At 43.1% G+C, this 25,824-nt stretch overlaps 1 protein-coding gene across 2 annotated transcripts in view; it reads right to left on the reverse strand.

Annotated features, from left to right (window-relative positions):
- llgl1 (LLGL scribble cell polarity complex component 1) overlaps positions 1-25,824 on the reverse strand; it is a 99,428-nt gene that overhangs the window by 24,597 nt on the left and 49,007 nt on the right. Inside the window, exons 6-13 of one of the 2 annotated variants that reach the window (XM_080206622.1) lie at positions 11,213-11,375; positions 6,981-7,110; positions 5,091-5,145; positions 4,334-4,488; positions 3,461-3,678; positions 2,669-2,736; positions 1,154-1,307; positions 181-285 (exon numbers count right to left, since the gene is read on the reverse strand). In XM_080206622.1, the coding sequence (XP_080062748.1) occupies positions 181-285; positions 1,154-1,307; positions 2,669-2,736; positions 3,461-3,678; positions 4,334-4,488; positions 5,091-5,145; positions 6,981-7,110; positions 11,213-11,375 (1,048 nt within the window). Of the gene's footprint in view, positions 1-180; positions 286-1,153; positions 1,308-2,668; positions 2,737-3,460; positions 3,679-4,333; positions 4,489-5,090; positions 5,146-6,980; positions 7,114-11,212; positions 11,376-25,824 lie in introns of both variants that reach the window. The other variant, XM_080206621.1, reaches the window with a different exon arrangement.

The raw sequence follows: 25,824 nt of genomic DNA on the forward strand, positions 1-25,824 counted from the left end.
TCTGGATTCTTGGCCAGAGACTCAAACACCTGACTCAATGGGCCTGATTTTAACCCATTCAAAGCCCATCCAATTGTACAAAGTTAAAATTAGATCCAATGAGTCAATACCTTAAGCCAGCTCACTTCCCAGTCAACGTGACACCAATTTGGCAACTTAAAAATATATAAACGGTAGTACCTGCCCTGCTGTTCCAGCAACCACCAGCTGGCTGCTATATTTACACAGGGAAATCTTCTGGATTCCCAGCCTGGGATCATCACTATAGGGATCAAAGCAGCCAACCTGCAAGAGGACAGATAAGAAATACTGAACGTGCCCCAGCACTTAGTTCAGGAAGGTCAACAAGTTATTTACTCATGGTCAATTATCCTTTAGTGATTTGCATAGCGAAAGATTCAAACTTTCATTAAAAGCAAAAGAAATTTCAGCATCTAGTTTTATACACAGCAAGTAGCATCAATTTCACAACATCTAATCTGTTTGCAGGAGAAAGGCAGAAACAAAACACTGACAAATTTCTCAAATCAGCTGCATTCGATATCTGTGCTTAGAGTCTCAACTAGTTTTATGAGCAATTTTATAGATATGATCCAAGGGATTAGCTACTTTTCCAAGATCCTGCCCTCAAACAGCTTACAAATCCAGATTTAACAAGTTTCCCTGATGTACTGTTAAAATCCATGAATACATTGAGCATCTCTGCAGAATTTAACTAGTTTTATTAAGTTTTTAATTCATGCCTCACAATGAATTTGTCTGGGAGTGGATCAATCATCTGAAAAGAGATCATAGGAACAAGATGCAATACAGGAAATTCTGCTTGAGGACATACTAATCACTTTCTTGCTCACTCCTCATTGCTGTTACCCAGTCTAATTCTACCTCTTCTCTCTCCCCCCCTCACCCCAAACTCCACTCGCTCCCTATTCTGTTTCCTTCCCACACAACGATTAATGACACGTAGAAGGAGGGGTCTAATCACAATGCTGGTCCCAAAGAAATGCACCAACTGAGAGTACACTATCTATCCATGTCCCCACCCAGCGTACTTCCTACTCTACAGCACAGATTGCATAGCAAGACTCCACTGCACAATCTTTGGACTCAGCTGGGCCTGCAAAGAGTCATCTGTTGCTGAACCAGACATTACCTTGCGGAATGGTGGCCACTCCTCCTCCCCAGACTGTGGAATGCCCTCATTGTGATCTGCTTCCGTTTGGAAAATATTTGCCGTGGTCAGTTTGTAAAGAGGTTTCAGCGACACACTGGATGCATCCCAGAACCGCACTGTCCCGTCTTCATGCCTGACAGCATAAGGCGCAATGAGCAAACTGCACCCTCATTTAATGGCTGCACATTAAGATTTACCATAAATTGGCAATTACTTCTTTCTACCCTCTTCTGTCATCACACCAGGTCAGACCAATACTGGAAACACAGAAGGGCACATGTTTGCAATTCTCCATACATCAGATATAAAACAGAAGTCTGGGTCTTTCCAAAATAGAAGTGGCCGTGGAGTGTAGCTCATGGCCAGATCACAGCATTGGCCTCCACAGAATTTTGATACTTATCCAGCCAGTTTTCTGCTCCATTCCCTGTGAGCACAGCTCTGCAGGTGCTGACAAGGCTCAAGGATCTCACAGCTCTCTGTGAGAAAACAGAGGGTAGACAAGCTATTTGACCACAGGAAATCTGCTACAGTTTTCACACCACATCCGCATGCATCTTCAAAGGGAGTTACGAAATGGCATGAAGAGCAACAATCCCAGCTTTGCTTTCTTTAGTCCTCAAAGGGGTGGGATCCAAATGTTATTTGGCTGAGATGAGCCTGGGACCTTCTGCAGCAGAACTACACTATCACCAATTTTCCATCCAGCCAAAGGAGCTTTTAACATGTTTCAAAATGTGTCTGAGGCAGACAGTTCATTATTACATGGAGTGTGTATTGCACTGGCAGAAGTGCCACTTTCAGATATAATACTAAGCCACGGTCCTGGTTTCTGGTGGATACAAGATCCACATGTAACTGTTGTCTCATGTTGCACTGGTCAGTAATAATCACATAACTAATTGTGAAAATCAGTTGATTATTCACTTGATGTCTGTGGGCCTTGCAAAGGACTGCTATGTTATCCTGCATAACTTTTAATCCATTTCAATTATAACCTGTAAAGAACTTTGATCCATTGAGCACGTGTTGAGTGCAAGCTCCTCCTTTCACTAGTCACCAGAAGTTAGTTTGAGCAACAGAGAATTGTGATTCGACCTAATGGCAGGGTGTCAGGAGATGTATTTTTTAAAAATGGAGATGATTATGTTCATAAAAAGGTGCATGTATGCATGCTTGTCCAGGGTTAAATGGGGCGGTGCGGTACACTTTTGTGGTGAGAAGTTTTGGAGAGTTCAGTTACAAGTAAAAAAAGTTAGATCTAAAACTTGCATTGGAGACAAGTGGGAAAACCTGCTTCTGAATTTCAAATGAGAGTTCAGAGGTAACAAGGAAAATTTGCATCTTAAAAGTTTCATGAGTATAACAGGAAATATAAAGCTGATTCTGAAGTAGAGGCAAAACAGAAAACAAGATTTAGAGAAAGCTTTATTGAAAGATAATATTAATAGTAATTCTCAAATCTGTATGAAACAGGTATGAAAAATCTCTTACCCAGTTAAAAGTAGTCCTTTATGGACAGGTTCTGGAGCCAGATTCTTCCCACCATTAATTGGCCACTCCTAAAAAAAACTTAACATTAAAAACATACTACTGCCAAGTGTACAAGGAACTGACTGAAGGCAAAATGGCACTTCAAGTTTGTCAATTAAAGATGGAAATCATCTTACCCAATAAATGAATTATGACTAGATGCAAGGCAGACTTCTGATTTGGACAGGTTTAAGAAAGAAACTCAATGAACCAAAAACTACCCAATGTTCTGTAAACCCATCACCTGATATTTAACCATAAACCAGCAATGATTGGAGATGCCAGGGTTGGACTGGAGTCAGCACACTAAGTCATCTCACAAAACCAGGTTACAGTCTAATAGGTTTATTTGGAATCAAACACTTTCAGAGCACTGCTCCTTCATCACACTCATCCTGTGAGGGAGCAGCACTCTGAAAACTCAATCTCAAATAAACCTGTTGGATTTTAACCTGATGTTGACAGACTTCTTTGTAATAAACCAGCAAGATTTTCCTGTCTACAGTCCAGTGCCATTGCTCCAAATTCTTCAGTAATATACACAAAGTTGTGAAAAGTCCATTATTGCTGCCTCCAGGTAACATTTACAAAAGCATTTAACTAAAGAAAAAAAATACTGGATTGCAGTGGTTGGTCTGGATATCCAGTGCTTCAAACCTTGCACGCCCAAAGGTAGTTATGACAATAATGACATTAACAGGATAATGAAATGTTTGTGCATTGTCCAAATGACCTTCTGTTTCAGTTACTCACAACTGTTGAATGCTGAGGGTTCTGTTGCTTCCCTGCAGAGATGATCCTTTCCCAAAGCTTGATTGGGATATTGGAAATGTGATAGGAACACGTGATGGCAGAGGAATGAAGTGGTGCGAGGTACGGAGGGGTAATGGTGGGCCAGCCTGGAGTCTGTAGGTCCACTGCCACCAGCTCTTCCTCTACCAACACTAGAAGGGCTTTGGGGTTGTCGTACTCTGCTCAAGGAAAACAAAACTTCAAAAATTATCATCTGCAGTGAGAGGAAATACAAAACCAAAACAAGATGACGAGTCACTAATATCTTGCTACTTGTTTTGATTAAATGTGCTTCCAAGCACAACTTAATACATTTAATTACAACTTCAATAGGCTTTCGGCTTTGACCAACAAACTTTATTAATTCTGTTGGCGTACAAATGATCTTAACCTAGAACTTCTACGAGGAACATTTAAAATTCATGAAGAATAAACTTCCTGAATAACATTTAATTCACATTTAAGAGTGAATAATGCAATATGTCTTTCCTTTCAATTGTTGGTGTTCAGTTTCCCAGGCCGGCCACAAAAATGTTCTGCGTTTAGCTTTTGTCATGTCTCTCTCCTACTCACATTGAATTTTCATTGTCTTGCTAATTGCATTCCGACAATATCAGAACATCACATTGGGCCGGGGGGCATTTAAGATGTGCTTTTTGCTCATCCTCCTGCTTCAGGATGTGGAAACGGAGAGCCCAATATTCCACTGCAGGAAAATAATCCACACCGTTCAAGGTTCCAATTCCTTTGCAGTGCAACACAAATCATTGGCTCAACTCTCTCGAACAAAACATAAGCAGAGAACTAAACTACATCCAAGCAAGTGACCACTACCTTGCTCGGGGTCCATATTATGCACTGTGAAGAAGTCTATCACTCGTGATGTGAAGTCAAGTGTTACTTGGACCTTGCCCTGCATTACGGTGATGCAGTGTCTGTCCCCATAGCTGGCTCTTGGCATTCCACCACTGAAGATTACAAAAGGGCTCCTACAGAGATGCAAATACAAAATAACTAAAACAAAAGGATGTCACTGAACATTGCCCAAATAAACAGGGCACACAGTTAACAATGCACTCCAGTACCCCAGCTGTTGCACAAAGCATGGAATGAGGCCCGATCAAGATTCCTTCTTCTGCAGTTCACTGTCTGCTTCCATCTATCCATGAAGAGCAGAGGATTGGAAACTAGCAATGATTACTAATATTTGTAGTGACTCCTTCCAGAGACTCTGCACAGTTGCATTTTAGGCATGGACAGATTTAATTGCAATGCTCCACTCAGGTAATACCTGGTCTCATGCAAGGAGGATAACCCAATGGGCAAACAGCACATACTAATCCCTTAGGAGAATAACAGGTAAAGGGGAAGAAAAAAACCATTTATTCAGCTGCTTAAAGCCAGAATAAGTGGTCAGCACAAGCATGAGACTTGCCAAAGAAAATACTCATGTTGGCACAGTGCCACAGAAAGAATACACATCTGGTTTCTTCCAGTCTTAAGGGGAGGCAATCAAAAAGTGTGCAAAATGTGGAAATGTGGAATAAGTGTTGCTGTGGGATTTTTGCTTCAAGTCAAAAAAGGTACTTGCCCAGTTTCTGATGTTCTCCAAAGAATTTTGTTGATGGCTTTGCAAGGGAATGGACCTGAGGGAAGAATAATAAAATTTACTTAGTAAGAAAATGCGCCAAAAGTTTGGCATTCGAATGATCATCTAGTAATGGAATCACCACCAGTTTGGAAAAAGTCTTGCAAAAGTCAAGTTCTTAGAATAAAGGACAAATGTCTTGCATCAAAAGTTACTTGAATTCACTGACTTTCTAACCTAGCTTGCACCCCTCCCCCGGAATCAGTTGGAGAGACAAACCCAGCTTCGTGTCTGCTCAAAACTATTGTACTTCTAAGCTCGGGTTCTTTGCAGTTACAAGCTGTGCAGCCCACCCACAGAGGTGGGAGACAGAGCTAAGACACAAAGAATTGCTCATATTGTTCATTTTTAAAAAATAAATGAGTCTAGAAGCCCAGACAAAGTAAAAAAGGTTCACCGGGGCAGGAATGAAAAATTAGAAGCGTTTGGCAGTGTTAAATCAGATTTACAAAAGACCACCTTCAAGGATTGGAAGATGACAATTTGAAAGGTTGCACAATTTTGGGCTCTGGGAAACAGGAGTGTGCACACTGGGAGTTTAGAAAAAAAGGAATGAGCTCAGTAAATAGCACTATTAGAGTCAACCAGTTCTGTTCCACTGCAGGGGGGATAAAATTATTCAACTCAGTAAGTGTTGAGCTTAGCAGAATACAAAAAATGTACTTTGCAAGAAAATTGGAAGCCATTGTTCAAACTGAAACAAAAAGGGTTTTCTACATTGAGTATTTGATCCACTGGGGACCCTGGTGCAGAGAATGAAACATACGTAAATTAAACAGTTTGTGGAATGTTTCAAAACTTGGAAGTCATCCGGGAAAGCTGAGGGAGTTAACACTGTTCCCCTGTGGCCCTCGTCTCAGTGCTGTAGCTGTACAGTTCAAAGTGATGAGAACACACACTTTTCATTAACATCTTCCACAGGCATTGAGCCAGCAAAAAAAACTTCTCCCTTCACATGTGCACACTCCCACCAACACAAACAATAAACCAATCTGGTTCACATGACAGCAGGCTTTTCAAACATGAAACCGTATTTGTTTTCAAAATTGAAGAAAAATGAGCTGTACAAAATGTGAGGGAACTTGCCAACTTAAAAATAACCAAATGAACAAGTTAGAAATTGTAGGAAAATGCTGCTGCGTTTCTTTTCTGAATCAGTACATACATGTGGAACAAGTTAGGAGGAACAGTCCAAAAACACCAAAATTAGACTCTTGGACAAAGTGACAACTTCTGCTCCAAAAACCCTGCCAGGACACATTATCACTTCTGGTATCTGTTTCAGCAAAACTAGTTACTTTTTCAGAACAGTTTTTTGCTTTCCATCAACAAGTTGCAATCTACAATTCACTACAGAATAAATTCTGAGCTTAACCAGCTTGAAACAAGGAATTGTCAAGTGGTTTGAAATCATGCTTTCATTCTATGGAGTGAGTGAGTCACGATGCTTCCAAGAAATAATTTTTTCTCGTCAGTTTTCTGCTTCCTGCAACAGCCCTTCCCTCTAAAGCTCACCAAGATCATCCACCCATTCCTGTGTGGAGCAGGGCTAGCCCAGTGTGCAACAGTCCCTGGCTTTGTAATGGGAATGTTTAAAACTTTCTACACTTCTGTCCAATCAGCCCCAAACTGAAAAGAACCAAAAGCAGTTCACACAACTTAGTCATTAACACAAAACATCAATGTAATCGGAGAGCGATTTAATTCAAACCTGGATTGATACAACCTTCTACAATACTTCCAATCTCAAAAGAAACAAGATAGATTTAAAACAATCGATTCCCACAACATGCAAAACTGAACACTGCCTGCACCTTATACTGGTGTACTCACCGTAAGGGATGGATGAGGTGAGGGGTTGGGTCTTGCACCGTGTATTGTTCACTGGCCATACCATGTAACCTCCATCACTATGGGAGCTGACAAACGTTCTGCTGCTTCTTTCCCAGCTTATGCTCTCGAGCTGCTATAGGATAACAATTCTCGGTCATTATCCAGCATCATGCATTTCACGACACTGCACAAGCTGGCCTCACTCTGGCACTGGAGGAAAACATGGCTCTTGGTAAGTATGCCAAGAAATCAGCAACTAAACCTTGGGTTTGTTTCTCTCTCTTTGCCAAGTTATCTCACATCAGCCAAAACATTATAGAGCACAAGTCAGGTTCAGTAGGGTGGCGAGAAAGAGTCGTCAAGGCAAAAAAAAAAAAATCCTTGCTTTTGATGTAGATTACAGGGCCTTCAAAAGGTAGAGGCATTGTTAATGATTAGTTAAATATCTCAGGTAGATGAGTAAAGATGTCAAAGAAGTTTAAGATCCAACTAGAAAAGGGAAAAGTCAGTACAAAAGATCAAAACTAGTGTGGAACAGAGCAGATATTCAAAGGTTGGGAGTGGACGAACCAGGTGTGAACGGAGGATTTCAACATCAGTAGCACTTTTTCTTAAAAACTGCAAAAAGTACAAATACTATCTATCTATCAGGAAAAGCAAATGACTCAGTTTGAGGATGCCATAAATAGAATCAGTGAATAAAAATGCAAGTCTAAGGACAAGATGAACATAGCAATGACAGAAAAAAGGTTAAGAATATAAAGGAACTCAGAGGGAGGAGGATTTTTTTTTAAAAAGAACACCAAAATTTGAGTCAAGCATGTCCAAGAAGAGAATTAAATGTCAGGATTGTCAATTTATAGATGACAAATACTTTGCATCAGTTTTCCTTAAAAAAAATGAACAAGTGGAAGCAAACACTGAACTGGTCAAGGGCATGGGAACAATCTAATGAAGGATGAAAGGAAAATTTTAGGTAAGGTAGTTTGGCTAAAGAATAATGTGTCAGGGCCTGATAGAATACATCCCAAAATCCAGAGGAAGATGAGGCACCAACTGCCAAGGACCCACAGAAGATATTCTAGGGCCTGAAAATGTGAACAAAGTGGCCAATGCAGTACTTTCTTTAAAAAGGAGCTGCACCATTGCCATCTTTAAGAACTGGGTATGCTGTTCTTGTATCAGCAGGTTATTCCTCCATCTTTCAACAACTTGCATTTCTGTTCTCCTTTAGGTGTGGTAAAATGTTCCAAGGTGCTTCACAGGAGCTTTGAGATAAAATCTGATGCTCAAAAAAAAAGGTGATTGAAGCTTTTAATCAGCTAAAGAAAAATGTGGCTCAGCAAAAGCACTATATGTCAGGTGCTAGAAATCTGAAATAATTACAGAAAATACAGTAAATGGGTCAACATCTCAGGCAATATCTGTGACAAGATAGAGTTAATGTTGCAGGTCATTGAGATCTGAAAGATATTTAAGAAATGATATGGGTATTAAAACAAGTAGAGACAGGAAAGTGAGGCAACAGCCTGCAATAGGGTGGAGGCAGGAGAGCTTAAATGACAAGCGGTCTGATGCAACAAGACAAAACAAGGTGGTACTGAAGCAAACAGTTTAACCATGTTAAAAAGGTGCTATATAAACACACATTGACATTGTTCACAGGCAGTGGAATAGAATTACCAACTCTAAGCATTTTGAAGTTTGATCGCAAGACCTTCGAAAATCAAGCAAATCCTGAATTTAAAACATTTTTCAAAAACCATTCTGATTTTAATAACCCAATGATTCTTTCCCAGTTTCCCAGAGATTAATCTTCAAATCCTAGACACTTCTCAAGAAGGACCTAGGAGTACATGAGGAGATAGTTTAGATATAGACTGTAGAAACAGCATGTTAAAGGAGCATGGGATACAAATACAAATCTGCTTGCCAATTTGCAATAAACTAAAAGGAACAGTTCCAGCTTTAAGTGGAGAAAGTCAATGCCAGTTTGGAAACACCACTCGTACATATTAGTTTCACTCCACCGGAATGGCATTGGCACAGTGGATCGATTTTCAAATATACTGAAAATCAGACACAGAAGTCACTTGACAACATTACTACACGTGGACGAGAACAGATTTACACAGGATGGTCCTCATCAAGCTTTCATGGAGTAATGGGGTGAACAGTAGAATGAGAAAAGAGCAGGATATGTCAATGGACTCAGATAAGGAGGGATAGGAGGCTCATATACATTACAAACACTGCTGTGGACTTCCTGGACCTAATGGCTTATGTGGTGAATACCAGGCAATTCTAAAAGCTGGGTTTGGAGAAATTTTAAATGGTGACAGAACTACTTACATTATCCATTGTCCAGAAAAACAATGAATGGGATCAGAAATTGTTGAACTCATGCTGAATCCAGAAGGCTACAAAGCATCTATCAAGCTTCATTTGAACAGCGTACAAGACCAAGGGAAGGAGTCAGAGGGAGGGGTCATGCTTGTGGGCTGAATTGTGGTGTTCAGTGAAACACTCATTGTTTGGTCTCCCTAAGATAGGGGAGACTGCATCATGACTAGTGAACACTGGCAGGTATGTTTGAGTCTCTGGATAGTGGAGGTGGTGAAAAGGCAGATCGTGCATCTCCTGCACTTGTACAGATAGGGTGACTGGCCAAAAACCTGACAAATGAGTTTAATGTGAGGCCATGCACTTTGGTGAGAGGAGTCAAAAGACAGATCATGTAAATGGAGAGACTCTGCAGGTGACAAGACAGAGAGATCTAGGAATCATAGTGCACAAATCACAAAATGCGAGCACACAGGTCCAACAAGTAGTTAAGGCAAATGGCATTTTTGCCTTTACTGCAAAGAGATGGAAATTTAAAAATAGAGAGACTTTGTTGCAATTGTACAGAGTCTTACTGAGACCTAACCTAGAATATTGCACACAGTTTTGGCCCACTTATCTAAAGAAACAGTAACATTGGAGGCAATCCAAAGGAGATTCACCAGACTAATTCCTGGGATGAGGGGGATGTCCCACCAAGAGAGACTAAATAGTCTGGGTTTAAGGGATGACCTTATTCAAACACAACATCCTGAGGGTAGGTAGATGACATGTTGTTATCGAGAGTCTGAAATAAGGGGACATGACTACAAAGAGGGTAGGACATTTAAAACTGAGCTGCGCAGCAATTTATTATTGCAGAAGGTGTCTGAATCTCTGGAATTCTCTGCCTCAAAAGGCAGGTGGATGCTAGATCATGAAGTATCCAAAGTGGAGGTGGACATGTAAATTGATAGAATGAGGAAGAGAGGGCTATGGGGAAAACGGCACAGAAAAAAAGGTGTTGATGCCAACATGGATCAGCCATGATTGCACTGAATGGGAGGGCAGGCTTGTAGGGTCTAATCCTGCTTCTATTTCTTATGTGGAGAGGGGAGTTGGAATGCCGAAATGCGAAGACGAAGGAAGGAGAGTTTGCGCTGTACCATGGAGATGGCAGAGGAGGATCCTGCAAACAGAGACTGGTGGAGTAGAAGATGAGAACAAGGAGAACTATTGTGGTCCTGGGAAGAGAAGGTATGAATGCTGAAGTACAGGAAGTGAGATGGACAAAGTCTCACAACCATTGTGGAGGGAAATCTTTGAGGAAAAAGGGAGACATGGCTGAAGTAATGGCGTGGTATGCAACATTCAACAAGGTACAACAGATAGGAAGCTTGGGGAATTAGAGTCCTTACAGGAAACAGTGTTCAAGTAATTCCGAGTCTGTGGACTAACAGCAGATAGTCTATTACAAGACAGGGATTTGAGCTAACTAATGGAAATGAATCACAGATGAGCAAAAAAAAAGCAAAGGTGAAGTGTTCCTGCAGTAGCACAGTTACTGGAAAAAAGGTGACAGAGGTGGCCAGGGTAGGAATGGAATAAAAGATGTCGCATGGAATTGTAGAAGGGAGAAGAGGGATGGAGAAGTTTTTTGGGGGGGGGGGGGGACGGAAGGCTATGGAGAAATTGGAAATGAGGATGAAGTTAGACTTTGCTAGACCAGATGCCAAATGAATATTGAAGTAGATATGTGAACAGGACTTAGCTGGGTTAAAATTCAGAGACACAATAATATTACAGGTAGTGGTCAAAGTAAGGCTGATCACTATTTAAAACTACATGGTCTACTCTAACTGCCCAAAGATTAAGAGCCAGAGATTTAGTGATGACTCTGATGCAGGTACCTGGTTGCCTAGAAACAGATCCTCCACGGAGCGTGTAGCCTGGTCCCACAGGAGCACTAGGCCTCGGCTGTAGCCAATTAGGATCTTATCTGGATCAGCTGGATGTTCCTGCAGTGATTCAACTGGTCCCAGAGCTTTTCCACACTTGTAATCATCTGGAACACTAACAGCCACCAGGCGATTAAAACCAGACCCCACAAAAAACAAAAAATGTGAGACATGAAAGATTCAATGAAGAATGCCCGGTGTTTGGGCAACATTACAGGTGATTAAATTTTGGGTTTAATAATCACTTTTCACGACATACTTCATATCTTGGGACAAACTAGATTACATGCATTTAGTACTTGCAGACCATGAAAGGCCAGGACTATAGTACCTCAGTGCACAGGCTAGATTAAGAATAAGCATGCAAGAGAGCAAAACAGAGTACAAACAAGTTCAAATCCCTTACAGCAGCTGGGAAAATTTAATTTCAATGAATTAATAAATCAGGAATTAAAAGCTCATCTCTGCAACGATCATGAAGTTTCCAGATTGTTGTAAAAGAAAACCCAGCAGGTTCACTCACTCGTCCTTCATGAAGGAAATTTACCAGACTTAATCAGGTATGGCTTACATGCGGCTGCAGATACAATGTTCACAATGGCCTGGCAAGTCAGTCAGTTGTGTCAAAAGTCTGAAGACTAAAACCAGATAGACTACCAGCATCAATGCAGGCGGTGAAAGAAAAACACACCCGATCCTGCAAAGCCCTCCTCACTATCATCTGGGGACTTGTGCTAAAATTGGGAGGGGTATACCACAGAGTAGCTGAACAACTTATTGTACACTCTGAATCACCATAAAATTACAGATTCCTCCAATATAACACCCACAGGGATCAATAAAGGTCCCAGCGACTTACGCGAAGAACCACACATGATTAAGACTTCTACTGTTAAAAATTTAAAACATAAGATTATTACAAAAGAATGGAGTAGGAGTAGACCATCTGGCCCATCATGGCTGACCTTTTCATGGACTCAGCTCCACTTACCCACCCACTCACCATAACCCTCAATTCCTTTACTGTTCAAAGATTTATCTATCCTTGCTCTAAAAACAGAGAGGTAGCCTCAACTGCTTCACGGAGCAGGGAATTCCACAGATTCACAACCCTGTGTGAAGAAGTTCCTCCTCATCTCAGTCCTAAATCTGCTCCCCCTTATTTTGAGGCCATGCTCCTTATTTCTAGTATCACCCGCCAATGGAAACAACTTCCTTGCTGCTATCCATTCCCTTCATAATCTTATGTTTCAATGAGATCTTCCCTCATTCTTCCAAATTTCAATGCATATAGCCGCAGTCTACTCAGTCTCTCCTCATAAGCCAACCCTCTCAAGGTGACCAATCTCCTGCACCGCTCCAGAATATCCTTTTTCAAGTAAGGAGACCAAAACTGTACACTGTACACCAGGTTTGGCCTCATCAGCACCTTATACAGCTGCAACATAACCTCCCTGTTTTTAAACTCCATTCCTCTAGCAATGAAGGATAAAATTCCATTTGCCTTCTTAACTACTTGTTGCACCTGCAAACCAACTCTGATACTTGCATGAAAACACCAGATCCCTCTGTACAGCAACATGCTGCAATTTTTTACTATTTAAATATTAGTCCATTTTGCTGTTATTCCTACCAAAATGGATGACCTCACATTTACCAACATTGTACTCCATCTGCCAGACCCTCGCCCACTCAGACTATCTATATCCCTTTGCAGACTTTCAGCATCCTCTGCACACTTTGCTCTGCCACTCATCTTAGTGTCATCTGCAAATTTTGACACACTACACTTGGTCCCCAACTCCAAATCATTTACGTAAAATCAGACAATTGAGGTCCCAACACTGATCCCTGAGGCACACCACTAGTCACTGATCGCCAACCAAAAAATAACAACCATTTACCCCCATTGTTTGCTTTGTTAGTTAACCAATTCTCTATCCATGCTAATACATTACACATAACAGTGTGCACCTTTACCTTGTGCAGCAGCCTTTGGTGTGGCACCTGGTCAAATGCCTTCCGAAAATCCAGATACACCACATCCACAGGTTGCCCATTGTGCATGTTCTCAGAATTCCACCAAATTAGTCAAACATGACCTGCCCTTCATGGACCCATGCTGTGTCTTACCAATGGGACAATTTATATTCAGATATCTTGCTATTCTTCCTTCATAGATTCAAGCATTTTCCCTACTACAGAAGTTAAGCTAACTGACCTATAATAGTTACCTGCCTTTTGTCTACCTCCTTTTTTAAACAGTGGCGGCACATTTGCTGTTTTTCCGATCCGCAGGAACTACCCCAGAATACAGCAAATTTTGGTAAATTACCACTAGTGCATTTGTTATTTCCCCCACTTTTAGTACCCTGGGATGCATTCCATCAGGACCAGGAGACTTGTCTATCTTTAGCCCCCATTAACTTGCCCAACACTATCTCTTGTGATAATGATAGTTTCTAGGTCCTCACTTGCCATCGCCTTCCTGTAAATCAATTTTTGACATTATTTGTGTCTTCCACTGTGAAGACCGACAAAATACTGTTCAATGCCTCAGCCATTTTCTCATTTCCAGTTATTACATCTCCCTTTTCATCCTCTAAAAGGACCAAGGTTTACTTTAGCCACTCTTTTTATATATTTGTAGAAACTTTTGCTATTGTTTATATTCTGAGCTAGTTTACTCTCATAATCCATCTTTTTTCTTTATAGCTTTCATGGCTTTAAGGATTCCTCAATCCTCTCGTTTCCCACTCTTTGCCAATTTGTATGCATCTTCTTTCAATCTGATATCCTCCTTTATTTCCTTAGATAGCCATGGCTGATTATCTCTTTTTCTACAGTCCTTCCTCATCACTGGTATACACTTCTGCTGAGTACTGCGAAAGATTGCTCTGAAAGTCCTCCACTGTTCCTCAATTGCCCCACCATAAAAGTTTTTGCTTCCAGCCTATCTTAGCCAATGCCTCACTTATCCCTTTGTAGTCTCCTTTGTTTAAGCACAATGTGGATTTTATTTTCTCATGCTCCATCTGTATTTCCAATTCAACCATACTGTGGTTACTTCTTCCGAGAGGATCCCTAACTGTAAGATTAATTATTCCTGTCTCATTACATAGGATCAGATCTAGGATAGCTTGCTCCCTCATAGGTTCCATTACATACTGTTCAAGGAAGTTATCGCTGATACATTCTATGAATTCTTCCTCAAGGCTGCCTTGACCAACCTGGTTTGACAAATTGATCTGTAAATTAAAATCCCCAATGATAATTGCTGTACCATTTTTACATGCATCAGTTATTTCTTGCCCCACAAATGATATTATTTGGTGGCCTATAGACTACGCCTATTAGTGACTTTTTCTCCTTACTATTTCTAATTTCCACCCAAATGGATTCAATCTCTCCCCCCCCCCCCCCCCCCCCCCACAGAACCTACATCTCACTACCACTCTCATGTCATCCTTAAATATCATTTCCTAAGTAATACTTACACTAAATACACTAAAACCCCATACCATTTTTATACATTATACCAAACTCTCGACAGATATATATTCTTTGGATGAATTAACATAGAACATAGAACACCACAGCACAAACAGGCCCTTCGGCCCACGAGTTGCGCCGATCACATCAACACCTATCTATAACCCCCAATCCCATAAAACCCCATATACTCATCCAGAAGTCTTTTAAAAGACCCCAGCGAGTTCGCCTCCACCACCACTGACGGCAGCCGATTCCATTCACTCACCACCCTCTGAGTGAAAAACTTACCCCTAACATCACTTCTGTGATGTTAGGGGTAAGTTCCCAAATTTTACCTGATAATTCAGATTCTAGAGTCCCACCAGAGCAACTCTTCTAGTATTCTTTAGTAGTCCCTTCATTCAATATTCCCAAGTGAAGGTGATCTAGAATTGAAACGGGATCTTGCTCAATTGGGCCAGTGGGCTGACGAATGGCAAACGGAGTTCAATTTAGATAAACATGAGGTGATACATTTTGGTAGATCAAACCAGGGCAGGATTTAATTAAGTGGTAGGATGTTGGGGAGAGTTATAGCACAAAAGATTGAGGGGTAAATGTTCATAGCTCTTTGAAAATGGAGTCACAGGTGGACAGTGTGGTGAAGACATTTGGCATGCTTGGTTTATTGATCAGAACACTGATTACAGAAGTTGGGATGCATTGTTGAAGTCATGCAAGATATTGGTAAGATCACATTTGGCATACAGTGTACAGTTCTGGTCACTATTATAGGAAGGATATTATTAAACTAGGATGCCACCAGGATTTGATGGTTTGAGATACAAGGAAAGGCTGAATAGACTGGGACTCTTTTCCCTGGGGCATAGGAGTCCTCGGGATGAACTCAGAAGTCTATAAAATGAGGGGCATAAATCAGTTAGATAATCAACACCTTTTCCCAGTGGTAGGGGAGTCTAAAATCAGAGGGCATAGATTTAAGGAGAGAAGGGAGAGATACAAGAAGATCCAGAGGGGCAATTTTTTCCACAAGGGTGGTGAGTATCTGCCAGAGATAGTAGAGATGGGTACAATTTTGTCTTTTGAAAAGCATTGACAGTTACATGGGTAAGATGGGTATAGAGGGATATAGCTCAAATGTGGGCAATTGGGACTAGCTTAGTGGTTAAAAAAGGGTGGCATGGGCAAGTTGGCCGAAGGGCCTGTTTCCATGCTGTAACCCTCACAACTGAGCTTAATAACCCAGGCAACTATTTTCAGTCTCTTCCAATTTCTCAAACTGATTGAGACAGTGTGTTCAACCAGACCACTTACTCATTTTGTGTTAAGGTGCAAAAGCTAGGCCTCTAGTTGATGCAAGTTTCAATCTGTGGCTCCATCTCCATACTAATCAAATCACATGGTTCCACTTCATAAGAACATAAGAAATAGGAGCAGGAGTGGGCCATCCAGCCCTTCGAGCCTGCCCCGCCATTCAATAAGATCATGGCTAATCTGTCGTGGCTCAGTTCCACATTCTCGCCCTCTCCCTATAACCCTTAATCCCCTCGCTTATCAAAAGCCCATCAACCCGCGTCTTAAAAATATTTAGCGAGGTAGCCTCCACCACCTCAACGGGCAGAGAATTCCAGAGATTCACCACCCTTTGAGTGAAGAAGTTCCTCCTCAACTCCATTCTAAACCACCCCCCCTTTATCTTGAGGCTGTGCCCCCTTGTCCTACTGTCCTTTCTAAGCAGGAAGAGCCTCTCCACCTCTATCCTATCCATCCCATTCATCATCTTATATGTCTCAATGAGATCTCCCCTCATTCTTCTAAACTCTAACGAGTACAAGCCTAGTTTATTCAGCGTCTCCTCATAGCTCAACCCCCTCAACTCTGGTATCAGCCTAGTAAACCTCCTCTGCACTCCCTCCAAGGCCAAAATATCCTTGCGTAAGTACGGCGCCCAAAACTGCACACAGTACTCCAGCTGCAGCCTCACCAATGCCCTATACAGCCGCAGCAAGACCTCCCTACTTTTATATTCAATCCCCCTCACTATGAAGGCCAGCATCCCATTAGCCTTCCTGACCACCTGCTGCACCTGCAGGCTGGGTTTTTGCGACTCATGCATAAGGACCCCGAGGTCCTCTGCACCGTCGCCTGCTGCAGTTTTTCGCCCCGTAAGTAATAGTCCTTCCTACCATTATTCTTACCAAAAAGTGGACCACCTCGCACTTACCAACATTAAATTCCATTTGCCAGTTCCTGGCCCATTCGCCCAGCCTATCTAGATCCTTCTGCAGACTCTCCACACCCTCCGCGCAATTTGCCTTTCCACCAATCTTGGTGTCATCAGCAAATTTCGACACCATACACTCGGTTCCCTCCTCCAGATCATCTATATAAAATGGTAAATAGCTGAGGCTTTAGCACCGACCCCTGGGGCACTCCACTAGTCACCAACCGCCAATCCGAATAGCACCCATTGACCCCCTCTCTCTGCCTCCTATTTGACAACCAATCCCCTATCCACACTAACACCCTACCCCCAACTCCATGTCCCCTGACCTTCTGCAATAACCTCTTGTGAGGTACCTTGTCAAACGCCTTCTGAAAATCAAGACAGACCACATCCACCGGCTCTCCTCTATCCACCGCCCTAGACACATCCTCATAGAACTCCAATAAATTCGTCAGACACGACTTCCCCTTAACAAAACCGTGCTGCGTCTGCTCTATCAAGCAATTCCCCTCAAGATGCCTCGCTATTTCCTCCTTGATGACGGATTCTAACATTTTACCTACAACAGACGTTAAACTAACCGGCCTATAATTCCCTGCCTTTTGCCTGCGACCCTTCTTAAACAACGGCGTAACATTAGCCGCTTTCCAATCTTCCGGCACTTCCCCGGAATCCAGCGACGTTTGGAAAATAACCACCAAGGTATCCACTATCACCTCCGCCATTTCTTTCAGGACCCTCGGATGCATTCCATCCGGTCCTGGGGACTTGTCCACAATCAGTCCCTCCAGTCTGTCGAGCACCGCCTCTCTAGTAACAGTAATGTCATTGAGACCCTCCAGTCCTACCATCTTTCTATCGCTAACACCCGGCAAATTATTCACGTCTTCCTCCGTGAAGACGGAAACAAAAAAGTTATTCAAGACCTCAGCCATTTCCCCATCCCCTACCACTAAGTCCCCCCTCTCATCCTCTAAGGGTCCAACGTTCACCCGAGCCAGCCTCTTCCTTTTTATATATTTATAAAAACTCTTGCTATCCTTTTTTTATATTAAGCGCTAGCCCAGCTTCATAGTTTCTCCTACCCTTCTTTATCAACTTCTGTCAATCTTTGTTGACAGTTAAACCTCTCCCAATCCTCTTCTCGCCCACTACTCTTAGCTACTCTAAACGCCTCCGCTTTTAATTTAACACGTTCCTTCGCTTCCTTCGTTATCCACAGCTTATTACCTCTCCTCCTACGGTCCTTTTTAACCTCGGAATAAATTTCTGCTGAGCACCAAGAAAGATCTCCTTAAAGATCCTCCACTGCTCCTCAGCAGACCTACCTTCCAACGCGCTCCCCCAGTCAACATTCGCCAATTCTTCTCTCATCCTACCATACTCCCCTCTGTTCAAACAAAGGACGCGTGTCTGGGAACCCACTTTCTCCTCCTCCATCTGCACCAGAAACTCCACCATACAATGATCACTCTCCCCAAGAGGGTCCTTCACCGCAAGGTCCCTAATTCTACCCGCCTCATTACATAACACCAGATCCAAGATAGCTCGCTCCCTCGTCAGCTCCAACACACACTGTTCAAGGAAACTATCCCGGCAGCATTCCAAGAACTCCTCCTCGAGCCCACCGTGTCCAACATGGGTCAACCAATCAATATGCAGATTGAAATCTCCCATAATTACGGCCGTTCCATTCCTGCACGCCGCACTTATTTGCGCGTTAAGAGCCCGCCCCACCTCCAGATCATTATTCAGGGGCCTATAGACGACACCCACCAGCGTCTTCCTCCCTTTGCTGTTCCTAATCTCCACCCACAATGATTCCACTTTCTGCTCTTTGGTTCCTATATCATCCCTTGCTACCACCCTGATGCTATCCTTAATCAGCAGAGCTACGCCCGCCCCCACTTTTTCCTCTTGCCTATCTTTCCTAAACACTTGATACCCCTGGACATTCAGCTCCCAGGCCCTGTCACCTTGCAGCCACATCTCTGTAATGGCCACCAGATCATATCCATTTGTGCTGAACTGCGCCACCAGCTCATCCACTTTATTCCGAATGCGTTGTGCATTCAGATAAAGTGCCTTCATCCCAGCCTTCACCTGAACCCTATTTGTCAGAACGCCACCAACCATACTCACGCCCTCTACTCCCTCTATTATTGGGACATCCTCTGCCTCTTCCCTTACATGTACCCTCTCCTTAACTTTAAACCCCGTAACGTCACCTACCCTCACACCCTCCCCCCCACCAATTAGTTTAAAGCCCTGTCTACAGTCCTATTTACACGATTCGCCAGGACTCTGGTCCCAGCACGGTTCAGACCAACCCCATCCTGCCCGAACAGGTCCCACCTACCCCAATACTGATGCCAATGCCCCATAAATTCAAACCCATTCCTCCCACACCAATCCCTGAGCCACCCATTCATTTCCTTAATCTTATCAACCTTAGGCCCGTCTGCACTCGGTTCAGGCAGTAGCCCAGAGACAACCACCTTGTCAGTTCTACTTTTTAATTCCATTCCCAGCTTTTCATACTCCCTCCCCAGATCCTCAGTTCGCATTTTGCCTACGTCATTGGCACCCACATGTACCACAACGACCGGATTCTCACCCTCCCATTCCAGGTTCCTCTGCAGCCCAGATGCGACATCCCGGACCCGAGCACCAGGCAGACAACACACCCTTCTGTGCACTTTGTCATTGTGACAAAGGACAGTGTCAATACCCTTAACCCCACTATCCCCAATTACTACTACGTTCCTTTTCATCTTCTCTTTGCCTATGTCCTGCTGCATCACTGTACCATGTGCAGTTTGCTCACCAACCTCACCTCCCTCATTCTCGTCCAGACTGGAAGCAAGAACCTCAAACCTGTTATGCAGATTGAGACGCTGAGGCATCCGCTCCCCACGCCCCTTTCTCCGCTCAGCAGCCCCCTCTTGTTCCTGACCGTTAGAGTTAGCCAGTCTAGGGGGGATGGATGTCACTTGCACCCCATTGACAATGGCACCCTCTCTCCCCCTGATGAGCCTCAGTGTCTGCAGCTCAGAGGCCAGCTCATCTACCTTGAGCTGGAGCTCCTCCAGCAACCTGCACTTATTGCAGACATGGTCACTGGGAAGGACCCTGGGGTCCACCAGTTCCCACATCATACAGAAACAACACATCACATGCCCCTCCATTATTCACTGTAGTAATATTGAAAGTTTCCACACGAACTTACCTGGCCCTTTTGATCTTAAGCCCTAATAGCTCACTCTGCTTCCCTCTCACTCCGGAGCGGGCAGCGACGCTGCCCACACCAGGCCTCCTTTTAAACCTGGCGCTGTTTTAAAGCCTGCTCCCCCACAACTCCCTTAGAATTCTTAAAGCGGTAAATACAAAAAGCCCGCAAAAATGCTTTTAAATGACCCAGGCTGAGTTTAGCATTACTACCAACCCCACCCCAGGTGATTGTTTTCAATTCCTTCAATTAAAAATTTAGAAGTCTTACTTTCATATCATGTACTATCCACAGTTAGAACAGATCCAACATGGTGGTAGAACCAGATAGAGGGCATAGCATTGAGGATCCTAAATTTTGACTCCATACTCCATGAAGTCTCTCAGCATCATGTTAAACACGGTCAAGGAAGCTTTCTGTTTAATGTGCTCTAGCATGCAACACTGATCGAGTTTAGATCAGGCTCTCAGAACTCAGATCAGACCTGCTGTGTGATCGCTTAGCTCTGTCTATCACTTGCTACTTATGCTGTTTGGCACATTAGTCCTGAGTTGTGGCTTCACCAAGTGGACATTTTTAGGTATGCCTGGTGCTTCTTCTACCATGCCCTCCTGTACTCTTCATTGAACTGGGGTTGATTCACTGGCTTGATAACTGTAGAGTGAGGATATGTCAGGCCATGTTACACATTGTGTAGTACAAATCTACAGTTACTGATGGCCCACAGTGCCTCATCATTGCCCAGTCTTGAGTTGCTAGATCTGTTTGAAAGCTATCTCATCTAGCAAGGTAATTGTGCTACAGAACATGGAGGACATCCTCAATGTGAAGATAGTCTCCATAAGCACTGCGTGGTGGTCACTCCCACCAATATTGTCAGATACATCTGCAGTATGTAGGTTGGTGAGGTAGTCATGTTTTCCCCTCACCTGCTACAGCCCAGTCTAGCAGCAATGTCCTTTATGACGCTGTAGTGGTGCAACCAAGCCACACTTGGTGATGGACAAGTTCCCCATCCAGGGTACATTCTGGTTCTCTCAAGTGCTTCCTCAGTATTATCAACATGGCATGCTGATTCAGCAGCAGGGGGTTTCCATGTTTCATGGCATCAATTCAAACTTCATGGGGTCCAGAATTGGAGGATTCCCAGGGCAACTTTCTCCTGACTGTATGCCATTGTGTTGCCACCTCTGCTGGGACAGGACACACTTGGGAACAGCTTACAGAGTGTCAGACTGTTGAAGTGAGGGCAGCACTTAGGAGTTTAAGCTGAATAGGGCTCTTTATTTCATTCATGGGACATGGGTGTCATTGGCTGACCAGCATTTGTTGCTCATCCTTTGTGGTGGTGGTGAGTTGCCTTCTTGCAAGTTGGGTTTGCCTAGGTCAACATCATGTGGTCTGGCCAACTTCATTGCTTTTTGTAGCAGTTTGATACAATGGAGTAGCTTGCTAGGCCATTTAAGAATCAACCACGTTGCTGTTGATCAACGGTCACATGTAGGCCAGACCAGTTAAGAATGACAGATTTCCTTCCCTAAAAAGGACATTAGTGAACCAGATGGATTTATGACAAAAACTTTTTAGTTCTAGATTCCTTATTGAATTCAATTTCCACTGCCTGCCATGATAGGATTTGAACCCAGGTCTCCAGAGCATTACCAGTGCAGCAAAAATTATCACTATCCCAGTACCACCCCCTCTTTGGGCACAAGGCAGGATGTTTCACAGGTTAGTAGGATCCAGAATGCAGGATTCTCTGATGCTCCTCTTCATTATTAAGCAACTCAATAGACAAGTTTGTCAGCATTCTGAATGATTAAGCTCTTCCACAGTCATAAGCTCAATGAGGCAGGCAATATGGTTTGCCTTCAAAAGCATTTTCTTTGCCTGCCCCTCCCCACCCCAAACAAAATGTCAGCCATTTGAGAGTTGGGGAACCTGTTGGAGAGACCGTCTCGACAGCATCCAGTCCAAAGTTGATCTTTCAAATTTACCCGAATGCTTTGGGCTGTCTGGCTTCAAGAAGAACATGAGTGTATGTTTTTGATGGTCCTCACTGAATTTGGAGGATGCTGATGGAATTACTTTAGTGCATCTAGTCTGTGGTAGAAGTGCAGCAAAAACAACTGCTCTGTATACTAGGAATTTTGTTCTCTAAAATGGACTTTGTCCAACACACTGCAGAAGGCTGAGCTGGTGCAGCTGATGTGATATTGCTTTTTGTTGATGGTGGCCTTGAGATGGCTGCCATGGTATGGCAAGTGCCCAATATACTCGAGACTTTCCATCAACATGGTGGATTCTCGGAGGCTATTTCCCAGGGCTGAAATGGTTGCTACGAGAGGACACAGGTTTAAGGGAAGCAATACAGAGGAGATGTTAGGGGTAAGTTTTTCACTCAGAGGGTGGTGAGTGAGTGGAATCGGCTGCCGTCAGTGGTGGTACTGGCAAACTCGCTGGGGTCTTAAAAGACTTCTGGATGAGTATATGGGATTAATGGCATTGAAAGTTACAGATAGTTCTATGGCTTGGTAGATATAGATGCGATCGGCACAACTTGCGGGCCAAAGGGCCTGTTTGTGCTGTAGTCTATGTTCTAACATACAAGGGAGATGGAGTATTTGGCTGACAAATGTGGTTGATGGATAAAAGCAAATTACTACGGATGCAGTGTGTGGGTTGGTAGCCATTTTGTTTCAGCAACAGTCAAAGGACAAGCAGAGCTTCTTGTTTGCAAGTTGGAGAACGAGACTGTCTTGCACATCTAGCACAAAGTGGGCAATGACACCACAGATGTTTGCAAACTAGATCATATATGTCAACGGTGGCCAGTTCAATTTTGGCAGGGAAATAATTGAAGTTAAAGTTTGCCACGTAAGATGGCGTTCAAACACTGACACCAGAGGGCAGCTGATCTTTGAGGTGATTAGGCAGTTATGATACGTGGGGATGGACGGTTGCAGCCAAAAATTAGCAGGCATCTGCAGCAGTATTAAATGTTTCTTGGAGCACAATATTATAGTCTTGCAATTTACTGAATCAAACATTTTGGTCAGGTTGATGGAATACAAAGAGTTCCTGGTGTTCGACATTTTTCTTGTACTTGTTTAGCAACAAGACCATGTCAAAGGTTCCTCTGGAAGATCTGAAGTCACAGTTTTTGGGAGAATTCCCTCAGCCACAGGAAGTTAACAATTCAGATAGTGTGGATCAGGATTTTCCCTGTTCTGGGCAAGAGACAAATACCTCCATAGTTTTCGCACCATAATTTATCACCCTCCTTGAAGGTTATAGTTGCTGCATTCCTGAAATTGGAGTTGCTGAAGATCTGCGCTGGAACATCACAGGGTCCCAGGCTGTCTTGGTTTTCATCTGTTTCATTACTTGTTGCAATTTTCCCATCCATGGATTCAACCTCTTGGTGCTGAGGAATAGTCCAGAGTGCATCAGCTGTCTCTGTGGATTTGCCATTGGAAACACTTCCCAGTGTGTTAATGATGACATAGTGTTTCTCAAGAATGAAAATCCTGTGAAGCACAGCATTTTGCCTATCAGTTGGTAGGCAGAGCTCAGGGATCCCAAAACCAACAGAAGAGATTAAATCAAAGTTCTGCAGTATTGCCACATCCAGTTGTGATTGGCAATGGCAACTAAATAACTAGAGGACACAACTTCACAAACATCTACCATGGCTGGGCAGGTGGTGCTGCATAAGTGCAAAAGATAAACTGAAACATTTGCAACCATCTTTAGCCAGAACTGCCAAGTAGATCACCCACCCTGACCTCCTCCCATGTCTGCACCATCAGATGCCAGTCTTTAGGAAATCTGATCAACTTACACAGCAATAAGAAAAACCAAATGCGCTAATATGACAGGGGTCCTAACAACTTGTGCTCCAAAACTAGCTGTATCCCTTGGCCAAGCAGTTTGAGTACAGCTGCAATACGAATGCTGACTCAATGTGGAAAATTGCCTTGCTTTATTGTGGACAGGATATACCAAGATAAATCCACTCTAGCAATTACAACCCCATTGGTTTGCTCTCAGTGATGGAAGGGATCACTGACAGTGCCATCCAGCAGCACTCTCTGCAGTTGTGCTTGTTGATCAGTTTGGGTTCCACCAAGGAGATTCCTAGCCCAAACATGGGCAAAACTGTTAATTCCAGGTACGAAGCAATTGAGTGACCTTGAAAGAATACAGTATTTGGCCAAATGCACTATGAAGCTATCAATTAGTGATGGTCCCCTTAGCATTCATACTGCTGAAACTTTCAAAATTTTTCAAATGGGTTTCATTATACATTCAATTCATACATCTACAAGTGACAGCTTTATTAGGTTACAAATCTAATCTCCAGATGGCTCTACAGATCTGCCCATGTAGACATTGGGCGAGTGTCTTTGTGGGTGGTATAGTGGTGAGGACTGGAGGACCTAACAGCCTCATGTAAATCTGGGTCAATGTCTCAGAACATGGGTGAGGCTTTGAAAAACCATCTTTGGCACTTCCTTATCTCCAAATTGCCTTCTGGATGGTGTGTCACAATCCGGTGGCAGTACCAACTTGATTATGTCCGTCTCCCAGGCTAGAAATTGTTTGTAACAAGGATCCTATATATCAAGGCTGGTCTACTTTATTGGGAAATATTCTGACTTCAACCATGGTAGCAACAATTTGGCCCACTGTGCCCATAAGCCAAACAGCATAATGGGTGCAACCACCTCAAGGTCAATTAAATATTCACAACACCGACACCCCACGAACAAACAGACAGACAGACCAAACAGAACCCTTTTGGGGAAGGAGGGAAATCAAACAGTGACCAGTCATCTCCTAAACAATGAAGCAGTAGAACTGGGCAATTGCAAAAGCAAGCTGCTAGTAGATTATATTAATGTTTGAAAGAATTGCCTTCTGAATTTAAAAATGGTTCTGCTGCTGTTTCTCAATACATTTCTGCACGGCCCCATTATCTCTCTCTGCATAATAAATTCAGGGTGTTCAGCACGGTGGCAGTGGTTGGCACTGCTGCCTCACAGCACCAGAGACCTGGGTTCGATTCCCTGCTTGGGTCACTGTACAGACTTTGCACATTCTCCATGTCTGCATGGGTTTCCTCCACCAGTCAGAAAGATGTGCTGGTTAGGTGCATGGGCCCGAACAGGTGTCATAATGTGGCGAATAGGGGAATTTCACAGCAACTTCATTGCAGTGTGAATGTACACCTTACTAGTGACTAATAAACAAACTTTTACTTTTGAATGCAGATGCAAACCTGAGTGTTTTTTTTGTTTAACACTGTTCACTTGGCACCAATTTACAAAAATAATCAAGTGGATTAAAGCTTCTGGTCAAAGAATGCCAGAAAACAATTACAACCGACTACAACCTACAAACACTGATGATTTTGACACAAACACACACAACCATAGTGAAAAATCACAACACTAATTCATGCAGCTATTCCAAATGGTGTACTGAAAGCATTCAGAGATTCTCTCTTTGAGAGACTGCATAAGTTAGCATTTCAAACCAGTGACCTGCTGCAGGTACAAGGCAAAGCTCACTGCCAGTGTGAATAAGTCAGTCCTTGCCATCATTCAG

Source organism: Carcharhinus amblyrhynchos, chromosome 18 (assembly GCF_965287045.1).
Source record: "Carcharhinus amblyrhynchos chromosome 18, sCarAmb.v2.hapA, whole genome shotgun sequence".
NCBI lineage: Eukaryota > Metazoa > Chordata > Chondrichthyes > Carcharhiniformes > Carcharhinidae > Carcharhinus > Carcharhinus amblyrhynchos.